General features: G+C 42.2%; 1 protein-coding gene across 2 annotated transcripts in view; it reads left to right on the forward strand.

The window, feature by feature from the left end:
* The window catches only part of CPNE4 (copine 4), a 407,594-nt gene that overhangs the window by 257,495 nt on the left and 127,603 nt on the right, over positions 1 to 22,496 (forward strand). For both annotated transcript variants that reach the window (XM_053669575.1, XM_037143900.2), the window contains exons 4-5: positions 16,137 to 16,208; positions 18,847 to 18,921. In XM_053669575.1, the coding sequence (XP_053525550.1) occupies positions 16,137 to 16,208; positions 18,847 to 18,921 (147 nt within the window). The remainder of the gene's footprint in view (positions 1 to 16,136; positions 16,209 to 18,846; positions 18,922 to 22,496) is intronic.

The following is a 22,496-nucleotide window of genomic DNA, read 5'->3' on the forward strand; positions in this document are numbered from 1 at the left end:
GGAAGTCGAGTTTACACATTATAGCTGGCAACTCATTTACTTTCTGCTTCTCTCATGGAAAGCTTTTTCTAGCTTTGCTGAATTACTGTAAGTAGAAGCTCCATGAGTGATGAACGATGTCACAAACAAGCACCATCATCTCAGCTCCGTGAACTGGCTGAGAAACCCCTCGGAGCAGTGCTGCTTCTCATGCTGGCTGCCTGTTCTGTTCCCGGGCAGGTGGGGTTCGCCTGGAGTGATTGTGAGCGAGCAAGCCCTAAGTCCTCCAAGGAAAGCAAAATTAATTCTTGCCTCTTTCTCTGCTGTGTTTGTCAAACAAGTAATCTTAAATTCAGATCCTATGGTAATCCATCTGCTTTCAATCTGCTTTTTGATGTCCTGGGCTGGAGTCGTGAGCACTCAGTCCTGGATCTGCCACCAAACCCCTGTGGAATCTTGGGCAGTTTGCTTAACCTCTCTGACTCAGTGACCTCATTTGTAGAGAGGTTTTGTTTTGATTAAACTCCAGATTCTTAACAGTTCAGGAGTCAAGGATTCTCATTCATCTCTTTCTATTCCCCTTGTCTCAGAAGGTGAGCATCTTTCCTGCATTCTCATTCCTTTTCAGGATGCTCTCTGGCCCCACCCCTGGCCCCTCCCCTGCTTGTCTCATCTATGACCTAGCATGTCATTCGGCCACAGACCGTATCCAGGAAAGCAGCTCTTTGTGTCTGTTTAATTTTAAGGATAGTTTTTAAAAGATATATTTCATGGCAGTTAAAACAGGCCTGCATTTAACAGGCCCTGTTCTGTATACATTCACAGTAATATGATCTCTCTCCTAACTCCTATTGATTATGGTGGAGAAGGGCAAGAGATCTGGACCTGGGTGAGGATTTGTAAGGAATGACCTGTCACGACTGAAAAGCAATGCTTGGTGTTTGTTGTGGCCCCGACCCTTTAAGCCAGGTTGGTGTGGGGCACTCTGCCCCCAGCTTACCCCACCAGCATGCCCTGGACCTGTGTGCCCATACAAGGAGCCACATGTGCCACCTGGGTTTGGGGGCAGTACCACAGCTCCTGCTATTGCTTGTTCCCAACCAGCTTCCACTGCAGTCCCTTCGGCCCGCTCAGAATGACTAACTGGAAAAATCCAGTCTGAACCCTGTCTCCGTGGTGTTCACGAATGCCCTCCCGTAAGGTAGCCCTTGCCTGTCCCCTGCAGCTGTGGCCTTGCTACACCTTCTCACTTATCAGCATCCCTGAGTGCCTTCTACAAAAACGTTCTGTGCTTGTCTTAGCCCTGAAGCATGAGATACCACAGCATCATAAACTGAATCATCAATATGTCTAATGTCCCATTTGCTAGAACCAAATAATACAATAGCCCCTAAAGTAACTTCCTACCAAATATTGTAATTTACAAAAAATAAGGTTTTTGAATTTAGAACTTGTAAAAAATTCTGTTTTGTTTTTTTTAGTTTAGGCTTCTTATGGAATTTAGTTACTGATTATCATAAACATTTCTGAATTTCTAGTGTATCCATATGAAGGCTGAACTCTCCTTTGTCCTTTCTCCCAAAGGAGAGGGAAAAATATGGTACTAGCTCTTAGAGTACCCATTTTTCCATAGACCAGGAGGACACATTCCTACAATAAATATTAGTAAAAACATCGTAATACAGCCTGCCTGCTGATTTCAGAGAACTCGTACTCAGCTGGGGGAGTATAGCACTAAAGAATTGTATCGATGCTTGAACATGTGAAGAACTTTAAAACATGCAAAGGATTCTAATTTGGGGACTGTACAGAAATGCTTTGGGGTGAATTGCTTGCTGAGGCTGTACTGTGCTCGCCCTTAGGAGTCTGAGAGAGCATTTTGCAGATGCTACAGATAGGGCTTCAGTTGCCCTGCCTGGCCCCAGGGCCGAGGGTTTGCTCTGGTAATCTGATGCTGATCTTTTATAACACTAATTTTGATTATAGAAGAGACCTGAGAGGGCTTGGAGCACTAATAAGTAATCAGTTTACGAAGCATCCTTGGAACTGCAGGGAGATTCTGACATTCCTGCAAAGCCCAGAATCTCCAGTTTAAGCTTAATTAGAGAGAGAGAATATTTTGTACTAATAATGTCCAGGAGAGAAAAAAAAACAGTAGTTGCTTGGGTTACAAAATCACTCCCAGGAGTTTTTGGTTTCAGATTTAAGGCCAAAATGAGGCTAGGTATGCATTTGTTGACTTCGTTTTGGATGCAGTGTGAGCCTTTGGGGCTTCCCTGTGCACCAGGGCAGGGCAGGGCAGGCGAGGCCCCCAGGGAGCTGGTATACTTCACCCACTCTTCCTTGGCATCTGCCACCAGGAGCCTGAGGTCTGCACACATTCCCATGCTGGTTATCAGAACCAGAGGATCAGAAATTCTTCAAACCTCTCTCTCTCTCCAATGAGATTCAGACCAAGAAAACTAGTATTACAGGCACTTTGCTGCGGGGTTCCAGGGGAATCAGAACCGCTTAACTTGGGGAAGAGGAGAAAAGCAGTGCTGAATGTAGCCAGGCCAGTGCAGGGTCAGCTCGTCAATGTTTCTGTCCTCTGCTCATGCCCCCGAGGAGGGGGATTCATCCTTCCTGTCAGGTATCCTGGTAATAACAGGGTAACCCAGGGCTCCTTTCATCCAGACCATCCCTGTTTATAACCATTGTCATGGTTTAATTATTCACACTGCCCCCTTTCATTTTCAAAAGTGTCCCGATTAGAACAATATAGTTTATGGTCTCTTGGTAACAAATAGTCCTTTTCCTAGCTAACATTACTGAGAGCTGACCCTGCCTTAGGCATTGGTGAGCTTGGTGTTATAAATGTTATAATCATCATCTGTAGTCCCAGATTACAAGTCTCCTTAAGGGGCAGAGCCAAGACGACACAATGGGTATTTGGATTCAAATACAGAGTGCTAAGCTATTCCTGCCTTACTCCTAAATCGTATTACCATTGGGCTTCCATTTCATATACTTAATGAGAAAAAGGTCCACATCCCTGCACAAATCTCCCTTGTCTTCCCACTGATTTACTCACAAGTGGTCAGTTGACGGAAGGAAGACTGATATTTGGGGGTCTTGCTGTATCCCAGGTGTCACGTTGAGTGAAGCCAGTGTTGTCTCCACTTGATGGATCAAGGACTAGGCTTTGAGAGCTCAGCTAATTCGTCTGAGATCATGCTGACAGAAAGCTGTGGAGCTACAATTCAAACCTAAGTTGATCTGATTTCATTACGGGCCTCCCCGTTATACCGCATTGCCTACCACACTCAGTTCGATTTCCACAAGCCTTTGCAGATTGAAAAAAGCGGTGTAGCCATTCTGCCTAAATGCTATCACTATAATACTGCTCACAGAGGTCAAGACAGGAGCAACCTTTTCCACAAGTTGATAAATTGACTTCAATATCTAAAAAATCTCTTTCTCCCAGCTCAGGAAGACCTGTGACATCACCTGCAATAGATGCTTTACTTGTGAGTGTTCATCTGAAATATTCCTGACCTCCCTCTTCCCTTGGTGGAGACCTGCCACTCACATAGCAGTTAAGGATAGCAGTCAGGTGGAAATAACTGATAAGATTCATTCATTCATTTGTTCATTCATTTAATGGTAACAATAACAATGGAAACTTAATATGTGTATGAGTGTAACTGCCCTGTGGAGGAAAGCCCACCAGGACAAGATAGAGTGGTGGGAAGAGAACGGTCCTAATTTGATAGGACTATCAGGGAAGCAGAGGCCAGAATCAAGTGTGGGCATCCATCATGAAAAGGCATCCAGAAAAGTGTCCTAGGCAGAGGGCAGAGAAACTGCTCCTGTACACTGCCAGACCCTGAAAACTTTGCACCAATTATCTCATTTAATTCTCATAAAACTCCTGATGGGAAAGTACCAGCATTTCCTCATTTGTCTGCTAAGCACCTGAACCTGGAAGCCACTTGCTTAGGTGCACATCGTTTTCAAGATAAACCCAGGCCTCCTGGCTCCCAGACAGCGTCCCTACACAGGCTGAACAGTTCTGTGTCTTGGCCGGTGGGCAACGCACGTGAGCATTTCCAATGCAAGATTTAGACAGTGATCACTGGGAAGAAACATCTGCCAAGCCTGCATCACCCATCTCATTCCTTGATGATCCTTTGTAACATCATTTTCGATTACAGAAGAGACCTGAGAGGCCTGGAGCCCTAATAACGAATGGATTCAGGACCTTCATGGGCCCATAGGGTGAGGAGTTTCACTTTTTGTGTCTCCAGGTTCTACAGACATTGGACTCTGACAGCTGCTAGAGGCTCCTGCTCCCTAGGCCCTCGCTCAGCTCTGCTTGAGGGCTGTGGGCATCGCAGGCTCTCCCTCCAGCCACCCAAGAACATCTTCCATATGACACTGAGAAAAGCCAGGGGAGATCTTTTGTCCCTCTGTCCCACTATTTATAAGAAATGGCATTATTGTTTCTCTGTATGCAAAGGCAATACAAGGTTACTGCAAAAACGATTTAGAAATATAAAGAAGAGGTAAAACCATCCTTTATCCCACATTGAAAAATTGCTACTAAGCATTCTCGTGCATATTCTCTCAGATTCTTTTTATGTACATATAGACAAATGGTTCTTTTTTTAAAACAAACATTTGGTCACTTATACATGCTTTTTGTTGCTTGCTTTTTTTGCATAAAAATATATCATGAACATTTTTTCATGTTAATGCATATACTTTTACATGATCTATTTTAAGGGCTAAACAGTATTCCATGATAGCAAAATTCATGGACAGTGTCCCCTACCATGGACACTAAAGCTGCTCCCAGTTTTCCATTTTTATAAACAGCACTCCGATGAGCAGCAAAGTATACCTTCATGCCCTCAAATACTTTGTAGAATAAATTAGTAACAGTGGAATATTTGGGCACACATTCTATTTATTTATTTCGGGGGCACACATTTTAAAGTCTTTGATATAAATGGCCACATATTGATGTTGAAACATTATAGCACTTTCTGCCAACCTGTGCAGTGCACAAAATACTCTTTCCCCTGCAACCTCAGGTACGCCTTCCACTTCCAATCTTGTTCCTGTTGAAGCTTCTATCAGCACACAAACAAGAAGGCAGCCCCTGCTCCAAATTGAGTTACCCACCCCCTCACTGAGCCATCTGTAGCCCCAGCCTGAGCAGGAAAGACACAGAGGGGTATGATCCCGCAGTGCCCTTGTGGTCCTGGAGGCTGGGTCCCCCCACAGGGTTTGTTTAAGGGCTGTAGAGAGAGTGAGGAGACATGACTGTGGGTCTCGGCCTGAGCAGGTTGCCTCCCTCTCAGACCCCCTCCTTTCTTTCCTTCATATATTCCCCCACCAGCCCCTGCCCTTCTGTTTATCATCCATACGTTGGAGACTCTCAGCCCAGGCCTGTTCTCAGAACCCCAGACTCAAGCATTCAACAGTATCTAGATACTAGCTCCACGATTTGACTCGCAGACGTCTCAAACTCAACAGCCCAAAACCAATCTCACCATCTCCTCTTGCTCTCCTTGCTCATTCCCTCCATCCTCCTAGATGCAGAGGCCCAAACCTCAGAGTTTTCCCACATGCCTCTCCTCCCTCTCTCCCCACCCACAGCCTACCCATCAATCAACCGTGAAGCCCCATTAATTACCTACCTCTTCTCTCCCTTCCACTGCCACACCCCAGTCCAAGCCAGCCAATGACCATAGTTACTTGTTTGGGGGGATTGACTGGATGGGAGAGAAAAGAGGAGGAAGGAGCATCTGAATGTGCCCGATGCTGGGATTTTGTTAATGCTCATTATGCACATGATAAACTCATGGAGCAGATAATACTATTACTGTTTCACAGAAGAGGAAACTGAGGCTCAGAGAGGTTAATGATTAACCTGCTTGGTCCCACACCAGTCAGCATTCTGAGCCTCTTGGGTGATTCTTTTTAAATATTTTTTTTTCAATTACAATTGACATTCGATATTCTATTAGTTTAAGTTGTACAGAATAGCGGTTAGATATTTATATAACTTATATAAGTGTTCTCCTGATAATTCTAGGACCACCCTGGCACCACACATAGTTATTACAATATTATTGATTGTCATATTAACAATAATAATATAAATTCTTTGGCTACTCCATTTCCCATACTGTACTTTACATCCTCAGGACTATTTTGTAACTACCTATTTGTACTTCTTAATCCCTTCACCTTTTTCACCCAGTCTCCCAAAGCCCCTCCCATCTGGCAACCATCAGTTCTTTTTCTGGATCTATGAATTTGTTTCAGTTTTGTTTGTTTATTTTGTTTTTTAGAGTGCACATATAGGTGAAATCACATAGTATTTGTCTCTCTGTCTGTCTGAGCTATTTCACTTGGTGTAAAACCCTCTATATTCATTTATGCTGTGGCAAATGGTAAGATTTTATTCTTTTTATGGCTGAGTAATGTTCTATTATACACACACGTGTGTGTGTGTGTGTATCTCACATTTTCTTTATCCAACTGTCTGTTGACGGACACTTAAGTTGGTTCCACATTTTGGCTATTGTAAATAATGCTTCAGTGAACATAGGGATGCATGTATCTCTTTGAATTAGTTTCTGGGTTCATTCAGATAAAAACCCAGAAGTGGAATTGCTAGGTCATAAGGTGGTTCTATTTTTTTTTACTTTTTTGAGGAAGCTCCGTACTGTTTTCCGTAGTGGCTGCACCAATTTGCAATCCTACCAACAATGCAAAAGTGTTCCCTTTAGTCCACACCCTCACCAACGTTTTTATTTGTTGATTTATTGATGATAGCCATTCTGACAGGTATGAGGTGATTTCTCATTGTGGTTTTAATTTGCATTTCTCTGATGATTAGTGACATTGAGCATCTTTTCATGTCTATTGGCCATCTGCATGTCCTCTTAGGAGAAGTGTCTATTCAGGTTCTCTGCGCATTTTTTAAGCCAGATTGAGGTTTTTTTTGGTGTTAAGTTGTAGGAGTTCTTTAATGTTTTGGATATTAACCCCTCATAGAGAGTATCCTTGGCAAATACCTTCCTCCACTCAGCATGTTGTCTTTGCATTTTGTTGATGGTTACCCTCGCTGCACAAGAACTTTTTAGTTTGATGTAATCTCGTTTGTTTATTTTTTTTCTTGTTTGAGGAGATGTATTAAAAAATATTACTATGGTCAATCGAGCCTCATGTGTGATTCTTGCTCAACATTATATAATAAGAGTGAAGTAAGAGGACCAGTTAAGTGGCCCTGGCTGTGATCTGAGTGAGAGGGATCTGCCTGCCTGAAGGGTTCATTCAGCACAGGGCCTGGGTCAAGTCTTGCCTTTGTCATTTATGGGAGGCAGGAGAGTGTGGCTGTTAAGGGAATGGACTCTGGAACTCCAATGACTGAATGCAAATAACTGCTACTTCCTGGCTCTGGAGCCTTGAGCAAGTTACCTAGCCTCTCTGTAGTAGGCTGAATGGTGGCCCCCCAAATAGATGTCTGCACCCTAAGCTCCAGAATCTGTGAATGTGACTGTATTCAGACAGTCTTTGAAGACCTAATTAAGTAAAAAATATCAAGAGGAGATCATTCTGGATTATCCAAGTGGGCCTTAAATCCTGTGACAAAGGTCCTTATTTAAGGGACCCACCGAGAGCAGACACACACAGGAAGGAAAGGGCCATGTGAAGGAGGTGGAAAGATACAGCCACAAACCCAGGAATCGGGGCAGCCACCAGAAACTGGAAGAGACAAGACACAGAAGCCACCCCTGGAGCTTCCAGAGGGAGCACCGCCCTGTGGTCACCCTGATTTAGGACATCTGCCCTCCAGAACCATGAGAGAATGTATTTCTGTTGTTTTATCACCAAGTTTGTAGTGATTTGTGATGGCAGCCCCAGCAAACTAATGCAGTCCTTACACTCAGTTCTCTCTTCTGTAAATGGACGTATGTTAATACTTATTTCATAGGGCTGTCCTGAGAATTAAATAAGTCAATACACCTAAGGCACTTCACACCGGTAGCTGGCACATAAGGGCTCTTGCAGTAGTATTTTTATGACTCTAATAGTTTTTGACCTTAGTTTCTTTGAGTCTCTTGTCCCTTCACCTATTAACTGGCAATAATACAAATTCTTAGTCTAATAGCCTCAAAGCTTCCTTCACTTAAATATGATCAAAGAATTTTTCCATGCCTCCTCTGTCCTCTGGACTATTAATATTTGGTGGCCAGATTCACTGAAGACAAGTCACAACCTGCCAAATGTGGTGGCTAAAAAGCTGTCTTGTGCCCTTGATCGGACAAAATGCTCTACCTTGGCCATTGGGCCACTTGAAGATACAGCTCTCTCTTCTTTCTCTTGAATGCCACATGGTGTGGCAGGAGTGGGGGCCTCTGACTAATAACCGAGCTAGGTCATTTGTGGTGAAGATGGGACCTTACCCCCACATCAGAGGCAAAGGTGGATAATTAAGACACAGCAGTCCTTAAATCCCTCTCTGAAACTCTCCCTCCACTCCATCCCTTGCTAATGAAGTCAGAGAAAGGGTAAAAGCCTATAATTACACTTGAAGTTAATTAGAGCCCTGCTTAATAGAAAGCTTAGGACAGGAAGACCAAACTAGTAGATTACCCATTGCTCCTGTCATTCTGAATCATTCTCTCTAGGGTGGTTCTTTTGTAGGTCTCCACTGGGGAGTGAGGAATGTACAGAGTTTACATAAAACTTGTATACACACACTCATGTTCTGTGTCCTGTCCCCTGGGTGTCTGAGAAAGCTTCAGCATTATACCTTACTTCCTACACATTTGCCCATTAATACAAGACTAAGTCAGCAGAAACAAGGAATTTTAAATTCCTTTACTATACGTCTTTTAAATCTGATCATATCAAACTAATATTGCCTGCATGCAATTCCCACTTTCTAGCCTAGTGCTTCTCAACTGTACTGTGCATGCAAATCACCTAGGGATCTTGTTAAAATGCAGATTCTGATTCAGTAGGTCAGGTGGGCCGAGGATCTGCATTTCTAACAAGTTCTCCGGCCCTACTGCTGCTGGAAGGGGCCAGATAGGATAAGGAAGGGAGGAGATGAGAAGCAAAAGAAAAGTTCTTCTCAGTCCTACAGGCTCTTCTCCGTTCTATTCTACTTCATTTTCCTCAGACCTCAGCAACTACTCCCAACTTCTGATGTGGATCTTAAAGAATGAACACAGTTTGCCAATTAAAGTGAGAAGGTACAAGTTCCTAGGCAGAGGAAACAGCTGAAGAAAAAGCACAATCTTTGAAGGGTGTTTTTTTTTAATGCTCTCTAAAATATTTTTCAGGCTTCCTTTTATTGATAGGGGATATGAGAGGCCAGAGATCTTGGGGATTACTCTGTGCTAAGACAAGACTTGGTGCTTGGGTCAGCAAGTGGGAGCAAGGAGCCCAGGACGTGGAGGGATAACACCAAGAGAAAGTTCCTCTGGCATAGTATGTACCCAGATCAGCCTGATTTCTACCAGAAGCCTTGGGGAAGGACATGGGATGTTAGAGATTTCCCTAGAATCAGTCATCACTGAAGCCATCGCTGCACCTTTTCCTGGGACTCTGAGCCCAATCATCAGCAAGTCAGTTTTAATTCTTCATTTCTACTGTTACAAATTATTGCAAATTTGGTGGCTTAAAACAGCAGAAATTCATTGTGTTATAGTTCTGGAGAGCAGAAATCTGAAATCCAGGTGTTGGCAGGGCTTTGCTCCTTCTGAAGGCCCTGGGAGATAATCCATTCCCTGCCTCTTCCAATCTCTGGTAGATGCTGGCATTCTCTGGCTTGTTGCCACATCACTCCAAACATCTAGGTCTTCTGCTCTCTCTTTCTGCTCTGTCTGCATATTTCAGTTCTGAGTGTATCTCATCAAATCTCCCTCTGCTTCCCTTTCATAATGACACTCGAAATTTCATTTAAGGTCCACATAGACAATCCAGGGTGAATTCCCCATCTCAAGGCCCTTGATGTCATTGCAAAGACTCTTTGTATTTGCCATATAAAGTAATATACACGGGTTTCAGGGATTCGAACATGGATATCTTTCAGGGATTGTTTTTTTCACCTATGATAGCCAATGTTGCAAAAGTATCTAGAGTAAGGCATACTAAGCACCTAATCTCTATGGATAAATTAAAGGTCTTCTTTCTGTCCCTAATACTTACCCTGCTCTTCCTACTCACATGTGACTTTTGTACCTACTATCCCTCCACTGAAGCATCATCTCTCCTCTCTCTGACTGTTTGATTCTCCTCTTCCCTAAGTCTTCGGATCAGGAAAATTGCCTCAGAAATGCCTTACCTGACCTCCTAGACCAGGCCAGTTCCCTTCTCAGGGCCTTTTCATGGTTTTTCCTTGCAGAGTTGAAATTTGTCATGTGTTTTGTGTGACTCTCTGGGAGGACAGTACCCCTATCTGCCTTGTATCATCATTTTTCTCTTAATACCCAGCACATAATAATAAATATTTGGGCAATGAAGAAATGAATCTTGGCTTTATCTTTTATAAGGCATACATAATGTTAGTCCATTAGGGCTGCCATAATGAAATACCACAGACTGATGTTGATTTGAACAACAGAAATTTGTTTTCTCACAGTTCTAGAGGCTGGAATCCCAAGACCAAGGTGAAAGCCGGGTTGGTTTATGGTGAGGTTTTTTTTTGCTGGCTGTCCTCTCAATGGGATCTCACATAGCATAGGATCTCTTATGCTTCTTTCTCTTCTTATTGGACACCAGTCATATTGGATTAGGGCCCCGCCCCTATGATCACATTTAACCTTAAATATCTTCTTAAAGCCCTATCACTAAATACAGTTACATTGCAGGTAAGGGGTTCTTCGTAAGAATTTGGGAGGACACAATTCAGTCCATAATGCTATGTGATCTTGAATAAAACCCTTAATTCCTCTAAGCCTTGCTTCTCTCCTCCCAATTCTTTGGGGGCAAGAGCGAGTTTGATCATTAAATGATAATAAGTGGGATAACTTTGGGTGAAGCACTTTATGTATTATCCAACACAAAGTTTTGGTTGTTTTCCCCAGAAACAGACAGGATTGGACTGTAAGTACCTTATAGGGTACACTGTCTAACAAATCACCACTGGAAGCAACTATAGCTCCAATAAAGGAGTGAATCCTGGCTTTAACTCATAAACTTTGTGTGTATTATTCTATTAGGGATGCCATGCACTGGGGAAACTCAGGTGCCTATGTAGAACAAACACCACAGAGTCACCCCCACCCCTGGGGAAAAGGAGCTGGGAGATTCCTGGACCAACTATAGTCAGTCATTGGTTGAGGTCCACTCCCAAGGGTGTTCATCATCCTACTTCCAACCTGCTGCGCCTGTGGACAATGGGCATGGATGCTAGAGGACACCTTCAGGCAAAGACATGATCTTCCAGCTCTGCAGAGTAAGGCCTGTGGGGATCTGTCTGCTACAATGAGACATTAGGTACCAATCATCCTCCTAGAGGTTTTCAGAACACTAGACATGCTGCTTGACAAAAGGGTTCTGGGGGCAAACAAGTGTAAGGAATGCTCAGTGGACAGTTGTCCTTGGGTATTTTCCACTAAAACTCTATTGATGTAATACAATTCAGACATCAAACTTTTTCTAATCCTGTGATTTCCAGCCTTGCTACAGAAAGACTTTTCATACACTATGTATTGTACTTTAAGGAATGCAAGGTCTCTGATCCATGCTTTGGGGATTCTCAGTTCTGGCTGATAGAGATGTGACTGTCAAGTAAAGATGCTTTTAATCTCTTCACTACTGGAGCCTCTGAACAGGGTCTGGCACAGAGAAAGTTTTCAATAAATGTTTGTTGTTGCAACAGAGCCTTACTACTGTTGCAATTTCAAAAAAGCATCTGAAAATATGTTCAGTAAAAGCAATCTCATGGAAAAATAAATAACTGTTTAATCCCCCAAATGGCTGTTTTGAAAAACTTTGAAAGAAAACTAAGCTGAATATACCTACATTTGTTGAGACATTGACCAAAACATGTCTTATTCTCCTGGCTTTGTTCCCATGGTTTGTAAGGTGAGGACCTAGGGTATTAGAATATTGTCTGCCTTGTGGGGGTGGGTGAACCATGTCTTCCCCACATCCACGTGAGAATGCAGTTCCAGGACTTAATGGTACAAATGTCCCTCTGGTCCAGCTTAGATGAAAAGAGTGTTCCAAGTTCTATTGCCTCCCTCTATATTTCACCCTTCTGTTGAATGCTGAGTTGTAGCTGTGACCTCACTAATGGGTGAAAGGAATCAAATTAGAGGACTTCTGACAAGTTGCCTCCCCTTTATCTAGTTGCCAGGCAGAGCTGGCTATTTGTTGTCCTCAAATGTCATCTGGGACCAGGGTAAGTCATTACCATTCTTTCTCACCCTTGTCAAGACTGAAGGCTTTGCTGAGCCTGGTACAGTTGCTTCCACTGCAACGAAGCAAGCATGAGAAGTGATATCTGCAAACAAAGAGGCTTTTCTCTACAGATCGCTGCTCCAGCTGGGCATCCCCACTATTTTTCCCAACAGTTATGAAAATGGCAACGTCACTGTTTGCTGATCATTATTGCAAGGAAAGGTTTGAAACCCTAATTATCACTCATTTATTTGGAGCTGAGATGGAAGACTAGGGACTGTAAAATGAGTTCAATTGCCTGCTTGATTAGCCATTTGTATACCCAATGGCCCACATCTGAAGAAGGAATATTTTGGGGGAAGTTTCTCATCTTCCTAGAATTTGTAAAAGGCAGGAGATGGAACATAGATAGCATTCATTCTCTTCACACCCTACAAATGGAAATGCTGGCCTTTCTAGATAAGAGTGAGGACAGAGCACTGTGATGATCCAGGTTCTCATGGTTTAAGTCTCCCTTGGTCTTCCTTGAAGAATGATAATGTGGATCTCAAAAGACATACTGTAAAGACAGCCCACCCACACCCGATAACCCAGAGAGTGGGGTATTACAGTGCTGAGAGGGTTGTTGGGGTCACCTGGAGCCTCACTGGTAGGTAGCCAATGGGGTGAAACACAATGACAATGAGCGGAAGTATTTCTGAGACCGGATTTATCTTGAAATGAGGTATGTTACCTTCCAGTGGTCTGATGTTGACCCAGCTGCTACTTACCTGTGACCCTCATTTTGCCATTTGTTCTTTTGTCATCATTCCTCAGCCCTGCTTGCTAACAACCCCTGGAGAGAAACTGAACAGTCTTCTAATGCCTATTTGCTGTTTGTTTTCTGTTTCTTCTGTGTTTGGGTTCAACTCCAGTTCAAGAATAATTTTCACATTTTTCTAGGAAATGGTAGCTTTCATATCTAGGAAAATAATTTTGCCTACAGAATGAGAGCAATCGCCACCTTCTCAATAAGTAGGGTGAACAAGGTGAGGCATTTGGATTCAGAAACAGCTATAGGATGGAAAGCCAATTCCTTTGCCATCTGAAATTTTTTTCATGTCATTTTATGCATAGCTCCTATAAAGTAAAGAAACAAACCCTGTGTTCTTCATCATCATGCTACACTGCCCTAACTAAGGCCTTCAGATTATTTCATTCTCGAGGTTTAACTTGATTATTTCTTTATAACCTTCTCCAGGATTACGGGATCCCTTAACTAACACTAACACTAACAAGGGATCCAAGGTAAAAGCAAATACATTTAGTACAAATCTGGCTGTGAAAATTTTCTAAATCTGTTTCATGACTTTACTTTCTCGTCAGAATGTTGCTAGAGATCAGTTCCTGGAGGCAGACCTGTGATCAGGTCCCTGCCTCTTAGTTCTGTGGCCTTGGGAATGTTAATTAAAATCCCTATGTCCTATTTTTTTCATCTGGAAAGGAAAATTAATGATATCAAATTTGTTGGTCTGTGCAATTAGCAATAAAGTAACTAAATCAAAACCTTACTCAATTTCTCATTCCCTTCAGATTCTGTTCTATCTCTTTTCCCCACTTCATAGCCAACCTTACTGAAAGAATCATCTTCATGTACTCTCTCCATTTCCTTCCCTATTCCTCTCTCTTCAGCCTGCTCTGTTCCAACCATGATCTCATGTTCTTTTCTTGCGAACTTAATGTTCCCTTCTCATGTCTTTTATCTTGGTGAATGGCATAAGCATCTGATCCAGTGATGTAATTAACATGCCTCCCTCTCTCCATATTCAATCCATTTCCAAATTCTGAATATTTTACAAATGCATATCTCAGCCTCATCTTTTCATCTTCATGATGACCATCATCTCTTGTCTGGACCTACTGCAAGAGATTGTTACGTGGTCTACTTTCCTCCACCTACACATCTCTATTCATTGTCCCTACCGTGGCCAGGGCATCTCTCCTTTGTGATGAGTTTTCTTTGCTTATTTGGCCACTTGGTTACTTCCTATCTCTGCCACTAGAACATAAGCTTGATGGTAAGCAGAGGTCAGAAATTGCATCTGACCTCTGCTTACCATCCTATTCTTCGTGCCTAGCACCACACCCAGCATACAATAAGGGCTATTTGTGGAGTGAATAAAGCATCTGCCACATGATACGTACTCCTTAAATGGGAGCTCCCATTGCATTCATTGTCTCTGTCATCATCATCATCATCATCACCAGGTGATTTTTTTTTACAGAAATACTCTTTTCCCTTCAGATTATAGCTACTAAACATCAGTGTCTTTAAATCCGCTTAGCCTGGGGATGTTCTCTGAACTTTCTGCATTGGACACTAGCCCACTCAGAATTTTCATCACTCTAACACAGAGGCAAAAATATATAAGAATTTCAGAGAATAGGTTTGTCTCCCTGCTTTTCCCAGTGATCTCTTTTCCTCTCTCTCTGGAAATAATGTATGTTTTCCTAATACTGCATAAAAAGTTACCCCCAAACTTGACAGCTTTTAAAAAAACAAACATCTCACAGTTCCTGTGTGTCAGGAATTAGCGGGGGGGGGGGGGGGGGGGGGCAATGTGGCTGGGTCCTCTGGATCAGGGTCTCTCCCAGGCTTCTGTTGAGTTATGTCAAGGCTCAGCCTGGGGGAGGACCTGCTTCCAAGCTCACTCACGTGGCTGTTGGCAGGCCTCAGGTTCTCGCTGGCTGCTGGCTGGAGACGTAAAGTGTTGACCACATGGACTATTCTCTAGGGATTCTCACAGCTCTCCCTGGGGGCTCTGAGAGAGAGTGAGAGATGGTGAACAAAAGGGAGCCACAGCAATTGGGGACTTCACCTCAGGAGTGATATACCATCACTTTTATGGTATTCCTTTCATTAGAAGCAAGCCACTGGATCCATCCCACACTCAAGGAGAGGGAATTACATAAGAATCTACCCAGTCCAAGGGGTGGCTTGGCTCTCCCCAGGCAAGAGCAAGGTTTTTACTTGATTCTCTGAAGCCTTTTTTCCTTGGGAATCATGGGTAGCATGCCTATCGGGGCCTCAATACCTTGCCACATTCCTCTTTCAAAAAAAGGAAGAAAAAGCAGAACAGAGAGATGGGACAGGTTCTGCTAAAGAAAGCTCCTAATATAGTATCACTTTTCATTGTCATCAAACGTTGTGCATTAACACATAATCATAGAGAGGACCCCAATTACTCTCATTGGCTTGTCTGAGCATCAGTTTCTTGATGACTTACTTTCTAGCTTCCTAATGACTATATTAAAAATAGAACTATAGAGGCAATAGGTACAAAAGGTGTATATTTAGATCTTGGGTTTCTTTCCCTCCCTGCACCCCATCCCCCACTCTGCACAGAGGTTTCAGTGCTAATTTGAGATCATTCTGAAACTTCATCTACTTTATCTTAATGCAGGTATATCCAATATTTGCCATCTAATTTTGATATCAATCCCTCAGCAACAATTAAGCCACCTCCTAACTGACTGAATTACCTGTAACTCATCACACATTCTCTTACATCACAAGCCATAGGAGGAAACAGGGAGTAACCTGTATTTAGGAGAGATTCATGGACAATCCTTGGAAAATTAATGGACACAGATGTCAATTCCGAGCAGAGCTGTGAATGCAGACTTTTGTAGAGAAAAAATGTAAAAATACACTTGCAGTTATATGACCTATATCTCCACCTTTTGTTTCCTTTGTGCAGATTGTCTCCCAGAGAAAGCTGTCCAAATCCTTGCTGAAGCATGGGAATACTGCAGGGAAGTCCTCCATCACGGTAAGCCCTCTCTAGGCTGCCCAGGTGCCCGGTGCAGCTGCTCAGGGCACACCAGACTTGTGGGAAGCAGACCCTGATGTCACAATTGCTCAACTGTCCAAGCTACCTCTCTCTTTTTCTTATTTCTCCATTCTGCCAATATACTTGTGACCTTTTTACACCTATGAATAAGGGGTAAAAGAAAAAAGGATCTGAAAGTAAAGCCATTTGCTTTTACTAAGCACTTCTGCAATTGCAATATAGGTTTTAGTAGGGGACAGAGTAGGAGTTGGCAAGCTCAGTAAAAATATGGAATTGTGTGGGGTTTTTCAAATAGTCAAAACTAAATATCTTTGCCTCTCATTTTCCTGAGAATTAAAAATTTACTCTAATCGCATTTAGTACAAGGTTTGATTTGTTGCCTACAGACCAGAGAGCCCAGCATTTAACTCTCTTTGTCAATGTAATAGTTTGGAGCTGTGCTGTCCTACTTGGTAGTCACTAGCCACATGTGATTATTTAAGCTTATATAAAGCTTAAATAAAATTAAAGCTTAAATAAAATTATTTAAAATAAAATAAAAGGAGATATTCATTGCTAAGTCATACAAGCCACATATGAAGTGCTCAGTAGCTACCAATAAAGTAGCTACTATTTTGAACAGTGTATATTATAGAAACTTTATGTGATTGCAGAATGTTTTATGGGCAATGCTAGAAGTACTTCTAAATAAAATCTTAGATTTTCCTAGATTTGAAACTTTGATGTCTTGTATTAGAGCCTTTGAGAAAAGGTAGAGAAAGTGATCTAACCATTTGGCTGTGTGGACCAAGATCAATTAATACGTGAAAGGTGGGAAAAAAAAAGGACCAGGAGAATCTAAATTGTTAGGGAGGCAAATTGCCAGGAGGCAAACCTCCTGAGTTCCTTTAAACATTTGTTTTGAACTTGAAAGTGACGGATTTATATTTTTTCAATGTAAGATACTTTTCGAAGGAAAAATTCAAAAGGATTCCTACTGGTGAAGGTTATGAGCATTCTTACAATAACCTACCTAAGCTTGTTGCTTAAATGTTTGAAATGATGCAGTCACATCAAAGCTTTTTCTTGATGGCCATGCTCAATCATGAACGAATGGTACAAATGGCTTCGAAGACCCCATGGGTGCTTCAAAAAAACCATGGACTCAAAGGCTCAGTCCCAAATCCCAAAACTTGGTGGTAGACCCAGATGTGAGATCTGCCACAGTTCTTTCTCATGGGAACAAAACCTCACTCTGCCACCTTTTCTCTAAAACACCTTGGAGAGTTTCTTTTTATGCACATCTTGCAGAAACTTTTTTTCCTTCTTAATTTTAAATACTTAAATACTCCTCTTAAACTTGAGACTTTGGATCCAAACAATGGTTCTGTTAGCTTTTGGAAAACACTTGAAAATATGTGCCCATTTTTCTTTCATCCTCTTTCCGAAGGTGTCTGTGACCACAAAACAGTTAAAGATCTCTGCTCAAGTGGAGTATTAGAGGCATTAGGTGGTTTGGTGCAAAGGAGAATCAAATGAAAAATCTAAATAGGATGGTTTCTGGTTTACCAAGAAGTTCTTGAGTTTTGGACTGTCTATCTGGACTCATGTTTCCTACTTCTTAGGTGGTTTGGGGATGGATTTCCCTCAGTAGGCAAACATTTTGGCTTTAATATTCGGTGTCAAATAAAATTTCCCAGAGGCTACCAGTGTGGACCCAACTCATAATGGCTAAGTTGAGCTCAGATAGTGTGGAGATATAATTGAATTAAAGATCAGTGTCTCCACATAACCCATTTGATAAGGGTACCCACATGCTACCACCTCTGAATGCTTGGTGAAGTCCTAAACATTATTTATAAATGGTTGAAGCTATATACAACTAGGCTGGTCCCTAGATTTTTTGCTGTTACTGCTTTTTTCCCATAAGTTTTCCCACCAATTTCTGCTCCAAGGCTTTGAGAGTCACTGAGTATTAAATATTGGAAAGTGCTGTTATGAAAGAGGTTCTTAGGTAACACGGTCTTTTCACTTATACCAAAATTCTTGTCAGAAGTCTTATTCTTGAGAGTTAAGGGCTTAGATATCTCTCTATCTATCTATCCTCATGTCTCAGAAAGCTCAGGGAGCATCTTTTTTGAAAAATAGGAATTAGGACATTTTTGATGGCCATATAATCATTGGTCTGGAAAGAATGTAGGGACTGGTTTATTTTCCCATGCCATGTTGGTCTGACTCAAAGCAGTGGAGAAATGTTACTGCTTCTCCTTATTTGCAACCTCCCAAAGGAAAAATATATGAGTGTATGTATGTGTGTGTGTGTATACAAAATTATTTATGGGAGTCCATCCAATGCTATGTAACCCATAAAGAAAGAAGCTCTTCCTAACTGCTGCCCCATCTCCTGTGTTCTCACACTCAGCATAAAAGAAACCTAGCTAGTTATTTACTGTTGCCTATTCTAGAGAGCTGCCTTGAGCACCTGGAAGTGCTCTGCCATGTTCACTAACATTGTGGAAAACTCCTTTCCCAGCATGGGACTTCCTTGGTTTTTGAACCAAGTATTAGCAAAATTTGTTCGTGAACTTCAGGGCAGAGTGGCCTAACCACTGTGGCTGATGCATGCTTTTTCCTTTAGGTGATTGCTGAAGAATTGTCTGGCAATGACGACTATGTCGAACTTGCATTCAACGCACGGAAATTGGATGACAAGGTAAAGTGTTTGGCATTAACCTTATTGAAGGAAGTAATAAAGCCAACACACAACGTTTAATCAGATTTTCCCCTACAGCTATGTTTTCCCTTTCAACCCACATTATTAAACAGATCAAAGATTTCAGAGAGATCTGAAAAGTAAGGCTTTTCCCAAACTGTGAATTAGTTAAGGAGATGGGGGAGGGACTCTAATTAAAACAGGGCATTTTTATTACACCAAGACTTCATTTTGTTCCCAAATGCCACAGCTCAGATGTATGTGGGTAAATATGATTTAGCCCCCTTGCTAGGGACATTTTAAAGGAAAAGGGATGTGAAAGGGGAGAAAAGTGACATTTATTAAGCACCTATATTTACCAGAGTTAAAAGCTTTTCATGCATTATCACATTTATTCATTCACATAACTTCCATGCAATAGGCATTATTAACACTGTTTTGTAGACAAGGAAAGAGATTCAAAGATGAAGTAACTTGTCTAAGGTCACATGCATTAGTCCAGATAATCCAAGAAAGGAGTAAATACGCAAGGACTTTGTTAGAAAATGTGCCTGTGTAGTGAACAGAAGGAGGAAGTCTGGGGGAGCAGATAGACCATAGTGCAAGTCTGGTGAGCCAAGGAGAGGGGGAAAGAAGGGTGGGTGGCAGTGGACTGGAATGTCATGCCATCTAGAAAGTTCAGCAAGGCCATCCAGGAGTCCTAGAGCCAAAACTGCCTGACAAGTTCAGTAGTCTCCACCTGCAAATATCCTGGAATTAAGGCTAGATGGAGTGTCGTGAGAAAAAGGAATGCTTCAGAATTTAGGAACTGATCACAAGGCCAAGTTCAAGTTGAAGTCCTATCCATTTTACTGAGCATAATTGTTAAACCAAGCTCTTCACTTATCTGACCCATTCCTTATTTAATAGATAAATGAGACCAGTTAATCTTAGCATGAATAAGCAGTTAAGACTTTGTTGAACCGAAAAATAATTCCATCAAAACAAGACTTATGGGAAAAGTAACCACATAGCTCAAAATGTGTTCCCAAGTATTTGGCATGAAGTTTAAAATCACAAACCTGTAGGAGACCATAAGAACTAGACCCCAAAGATCAGTAATGTTTACTACATACTGTACATCTAATTTGTAGAGTTAGTCCTTGGCCTCCTTGACATACAGTCACTGGCTGGGAGCAGCCCATGGGAAGCTAGGCCTTGGCGCAAGTTCAGGGTTGAGTTTGCAAGCAACATAGCTAAAGCCCTTAGTCAGTTGCCTCCTCCCTCCCCGTAACATGGGAAACATGTTCTCAGGGCCACCACGTAAGTGTTTAAACTGTTATTTTGGCCCCATGTCTATCCTACGCCCATCTGTATTCTTTCTATTATATCTCACATCTTCCACCCAAGCACAGGCTATATTTTTCTTATGTATACAGAAAAAAGTTCTGCAGTCCCTACTTATTTAAAAAAAAGGTGGGAATGTCCACACCATATATTTATGATTTCCCCTCAACCACATCCTTAATCAGAAAACATATCACATTAATAACTGTATTCACAAAGGACTCCATTTTCCTAGAGTACATCCCGAGAACAGGGGACTTTGGGATGTGGCACCATTTTTTGTAAGCCTAATTGCTTACAGGCATTAGGCTGAAATAGGTAAAGCAGTATCTTAAGCAATTTCCTAAAGTCATAAGCAGCCTCTTATGCCCTGGCATAGTTTGTTCATTTCCACCCACAAAAATTCTCAGCCTGTTTGTGTGTTCACTCATTCACTCTCATTTGTTCATTTATTCACTTATGCATCAGTCATTTACCAAACCTTTGTTGTGTGTTTACTGTGCATCAGGAGATGGAAAAAAACATGCTTTAAACCACTCTCACACCTACAACCTGCAATTCACCATCTAAATGAAACATAAATATAAATAATAAATGATATAATAATAGTACAGCCATGACAGCGTGTGACAAGTAAAATGTAACCAGAGTGTCCTAAAAAGGATAATTCATTCTGCCTGGGACATCAAGAAAGACTTTATCCTTATAAGTGAATGATATTTCAATTTTTTAGTGTCCAGAGTAGATTGTGTGAAACTTTCACAAACTGCTACCTTTTGACATTCCATGAGCTTGGTGCTGGGAGCCACAGTGTGCATTGATTTCAGTTGGGTGTAAGCTTTTCACCTTCAGTTCCTCGGGACAATTATGCTCTTTTTCCTGATCACATCCCCAGCTTTCAGAATAATTCACCAAACCACTTTGTAGTGTCTTTCCTGGCACCATTATAAGCCATTGGGTCAGTGTGTAGCAGTGTTAAGCTCCTCATTTAATGGCTTAAAATGCCTTCTTTCTTCCTACTAGTCTCTTTTAAGTACCACTAAGTTGTCCTCTGACTTAGGTCACAGTGTGAGGAGACTTCAGGGTTTGTTGGTGGGCTCATTGGCTCTAAGGGGTTTGAACAGTTTCCCTTCATTCCAACAAGCACTGCTCACAAAACTGAAAGAGCCCCCAGGTAGCATTTAATCTGGTTCTAGATGGCCATTCCCCACTTGACTGTGCTGATAGCCCAGTGCTCTGGTCACTGCTGAGACTCAGTGCCCCAGTGCTGCAGACTCCAGGTCCCTTATCATGTGCAGGTATCTTGCCCAGACTCCTTGGTACCAGAGAGGAGCAGGCCCTCTTCAGAACAAAGCAGAAGCCATTGCTTCAGTTTGGACTGGAAGGTGAATGGTCTCAGGTGGAAAGAGGGCAAGGCATAGAATTTAAGAAACAAGAGGATAGCATAAGGATTTTCTCATACAGCCTCTTCAGGAAATAAAGGCTGTGATTGGTTTGATGACTTACCCAAAGACATTACTACTGTGCTGGTTATCTATTGCTGAATAACAAACCACCTCAAAACCCAGTGACTTAAATGAACAACACTTTTATTATATGCCATGATTATGGGGGCCAGAAATTCAGGCAGGGTTCATCTGGGCAATTCTTCTGCTGCTAATGATGTTGACAGAAGTCACTCATGATACTCAGTGCATAGAGGAGCTTGTCTGGAGAGACCACTCTAGCTTTACTCACTTGCCTGGCATGTGGGATGGCTGAAAGCCTGGGCTCAGCTGGCCTGTTCGGCCAGAGTGCCTACATGGTTAGTCACACTTCCTGCACGGTGGCTGGCTTCTCCCAGAGAGAGCACCCAAGAGAAACAGATGGAAGCTGTATGTAGCCTTTTCTGATGTACCCTTGGAAGTCGTGCATCATCCCCTCTGCTGCATTCTGTTGGTTACAAGTGGTATACAAGTTATAAGGCTAGCCCAGAGGCAACGAGAGAGGAGTCAGACTCCATGCCTTGATGGGGGAGTGGCACAGTCACATGGTAGGAAAGCATGTGGACAGTGGACATGGTGCTAGCCATCTTTGGAAAATGCAACCTGCCCAGTGTTTTTGTAGTCAAATATCGGTATCAAATATTCTGATATTCTTTTATCAGAATAAGATAGTACAATTATTTCACATCACAGCTGGAAAAATAGCTCCCAGGGATTCTCAAAGAGGATCTCTTTTCAGCTTTTAGCATTCAATGATGTTGTAGC

The sequence above is a fragment of the Artibeus jamaicensis genome, unplaced genomic scaffold (genome assembly GCF_021234435.1).
Source record: "Artibeus jamaicensis isolate MK-2021 breed Jamaican fruit bat unplaced genomic scaffold, CSHL_Jam_final contig_519, whole genome shotgun sequence".
Taxonomy (NCBI): domain Eukaryota; kingdom Metazoa; phylum Chordata; class Mammalia; order Chiroptera; family Phyllostomidae; genus Artibeus; species Artibeus jamaicensis.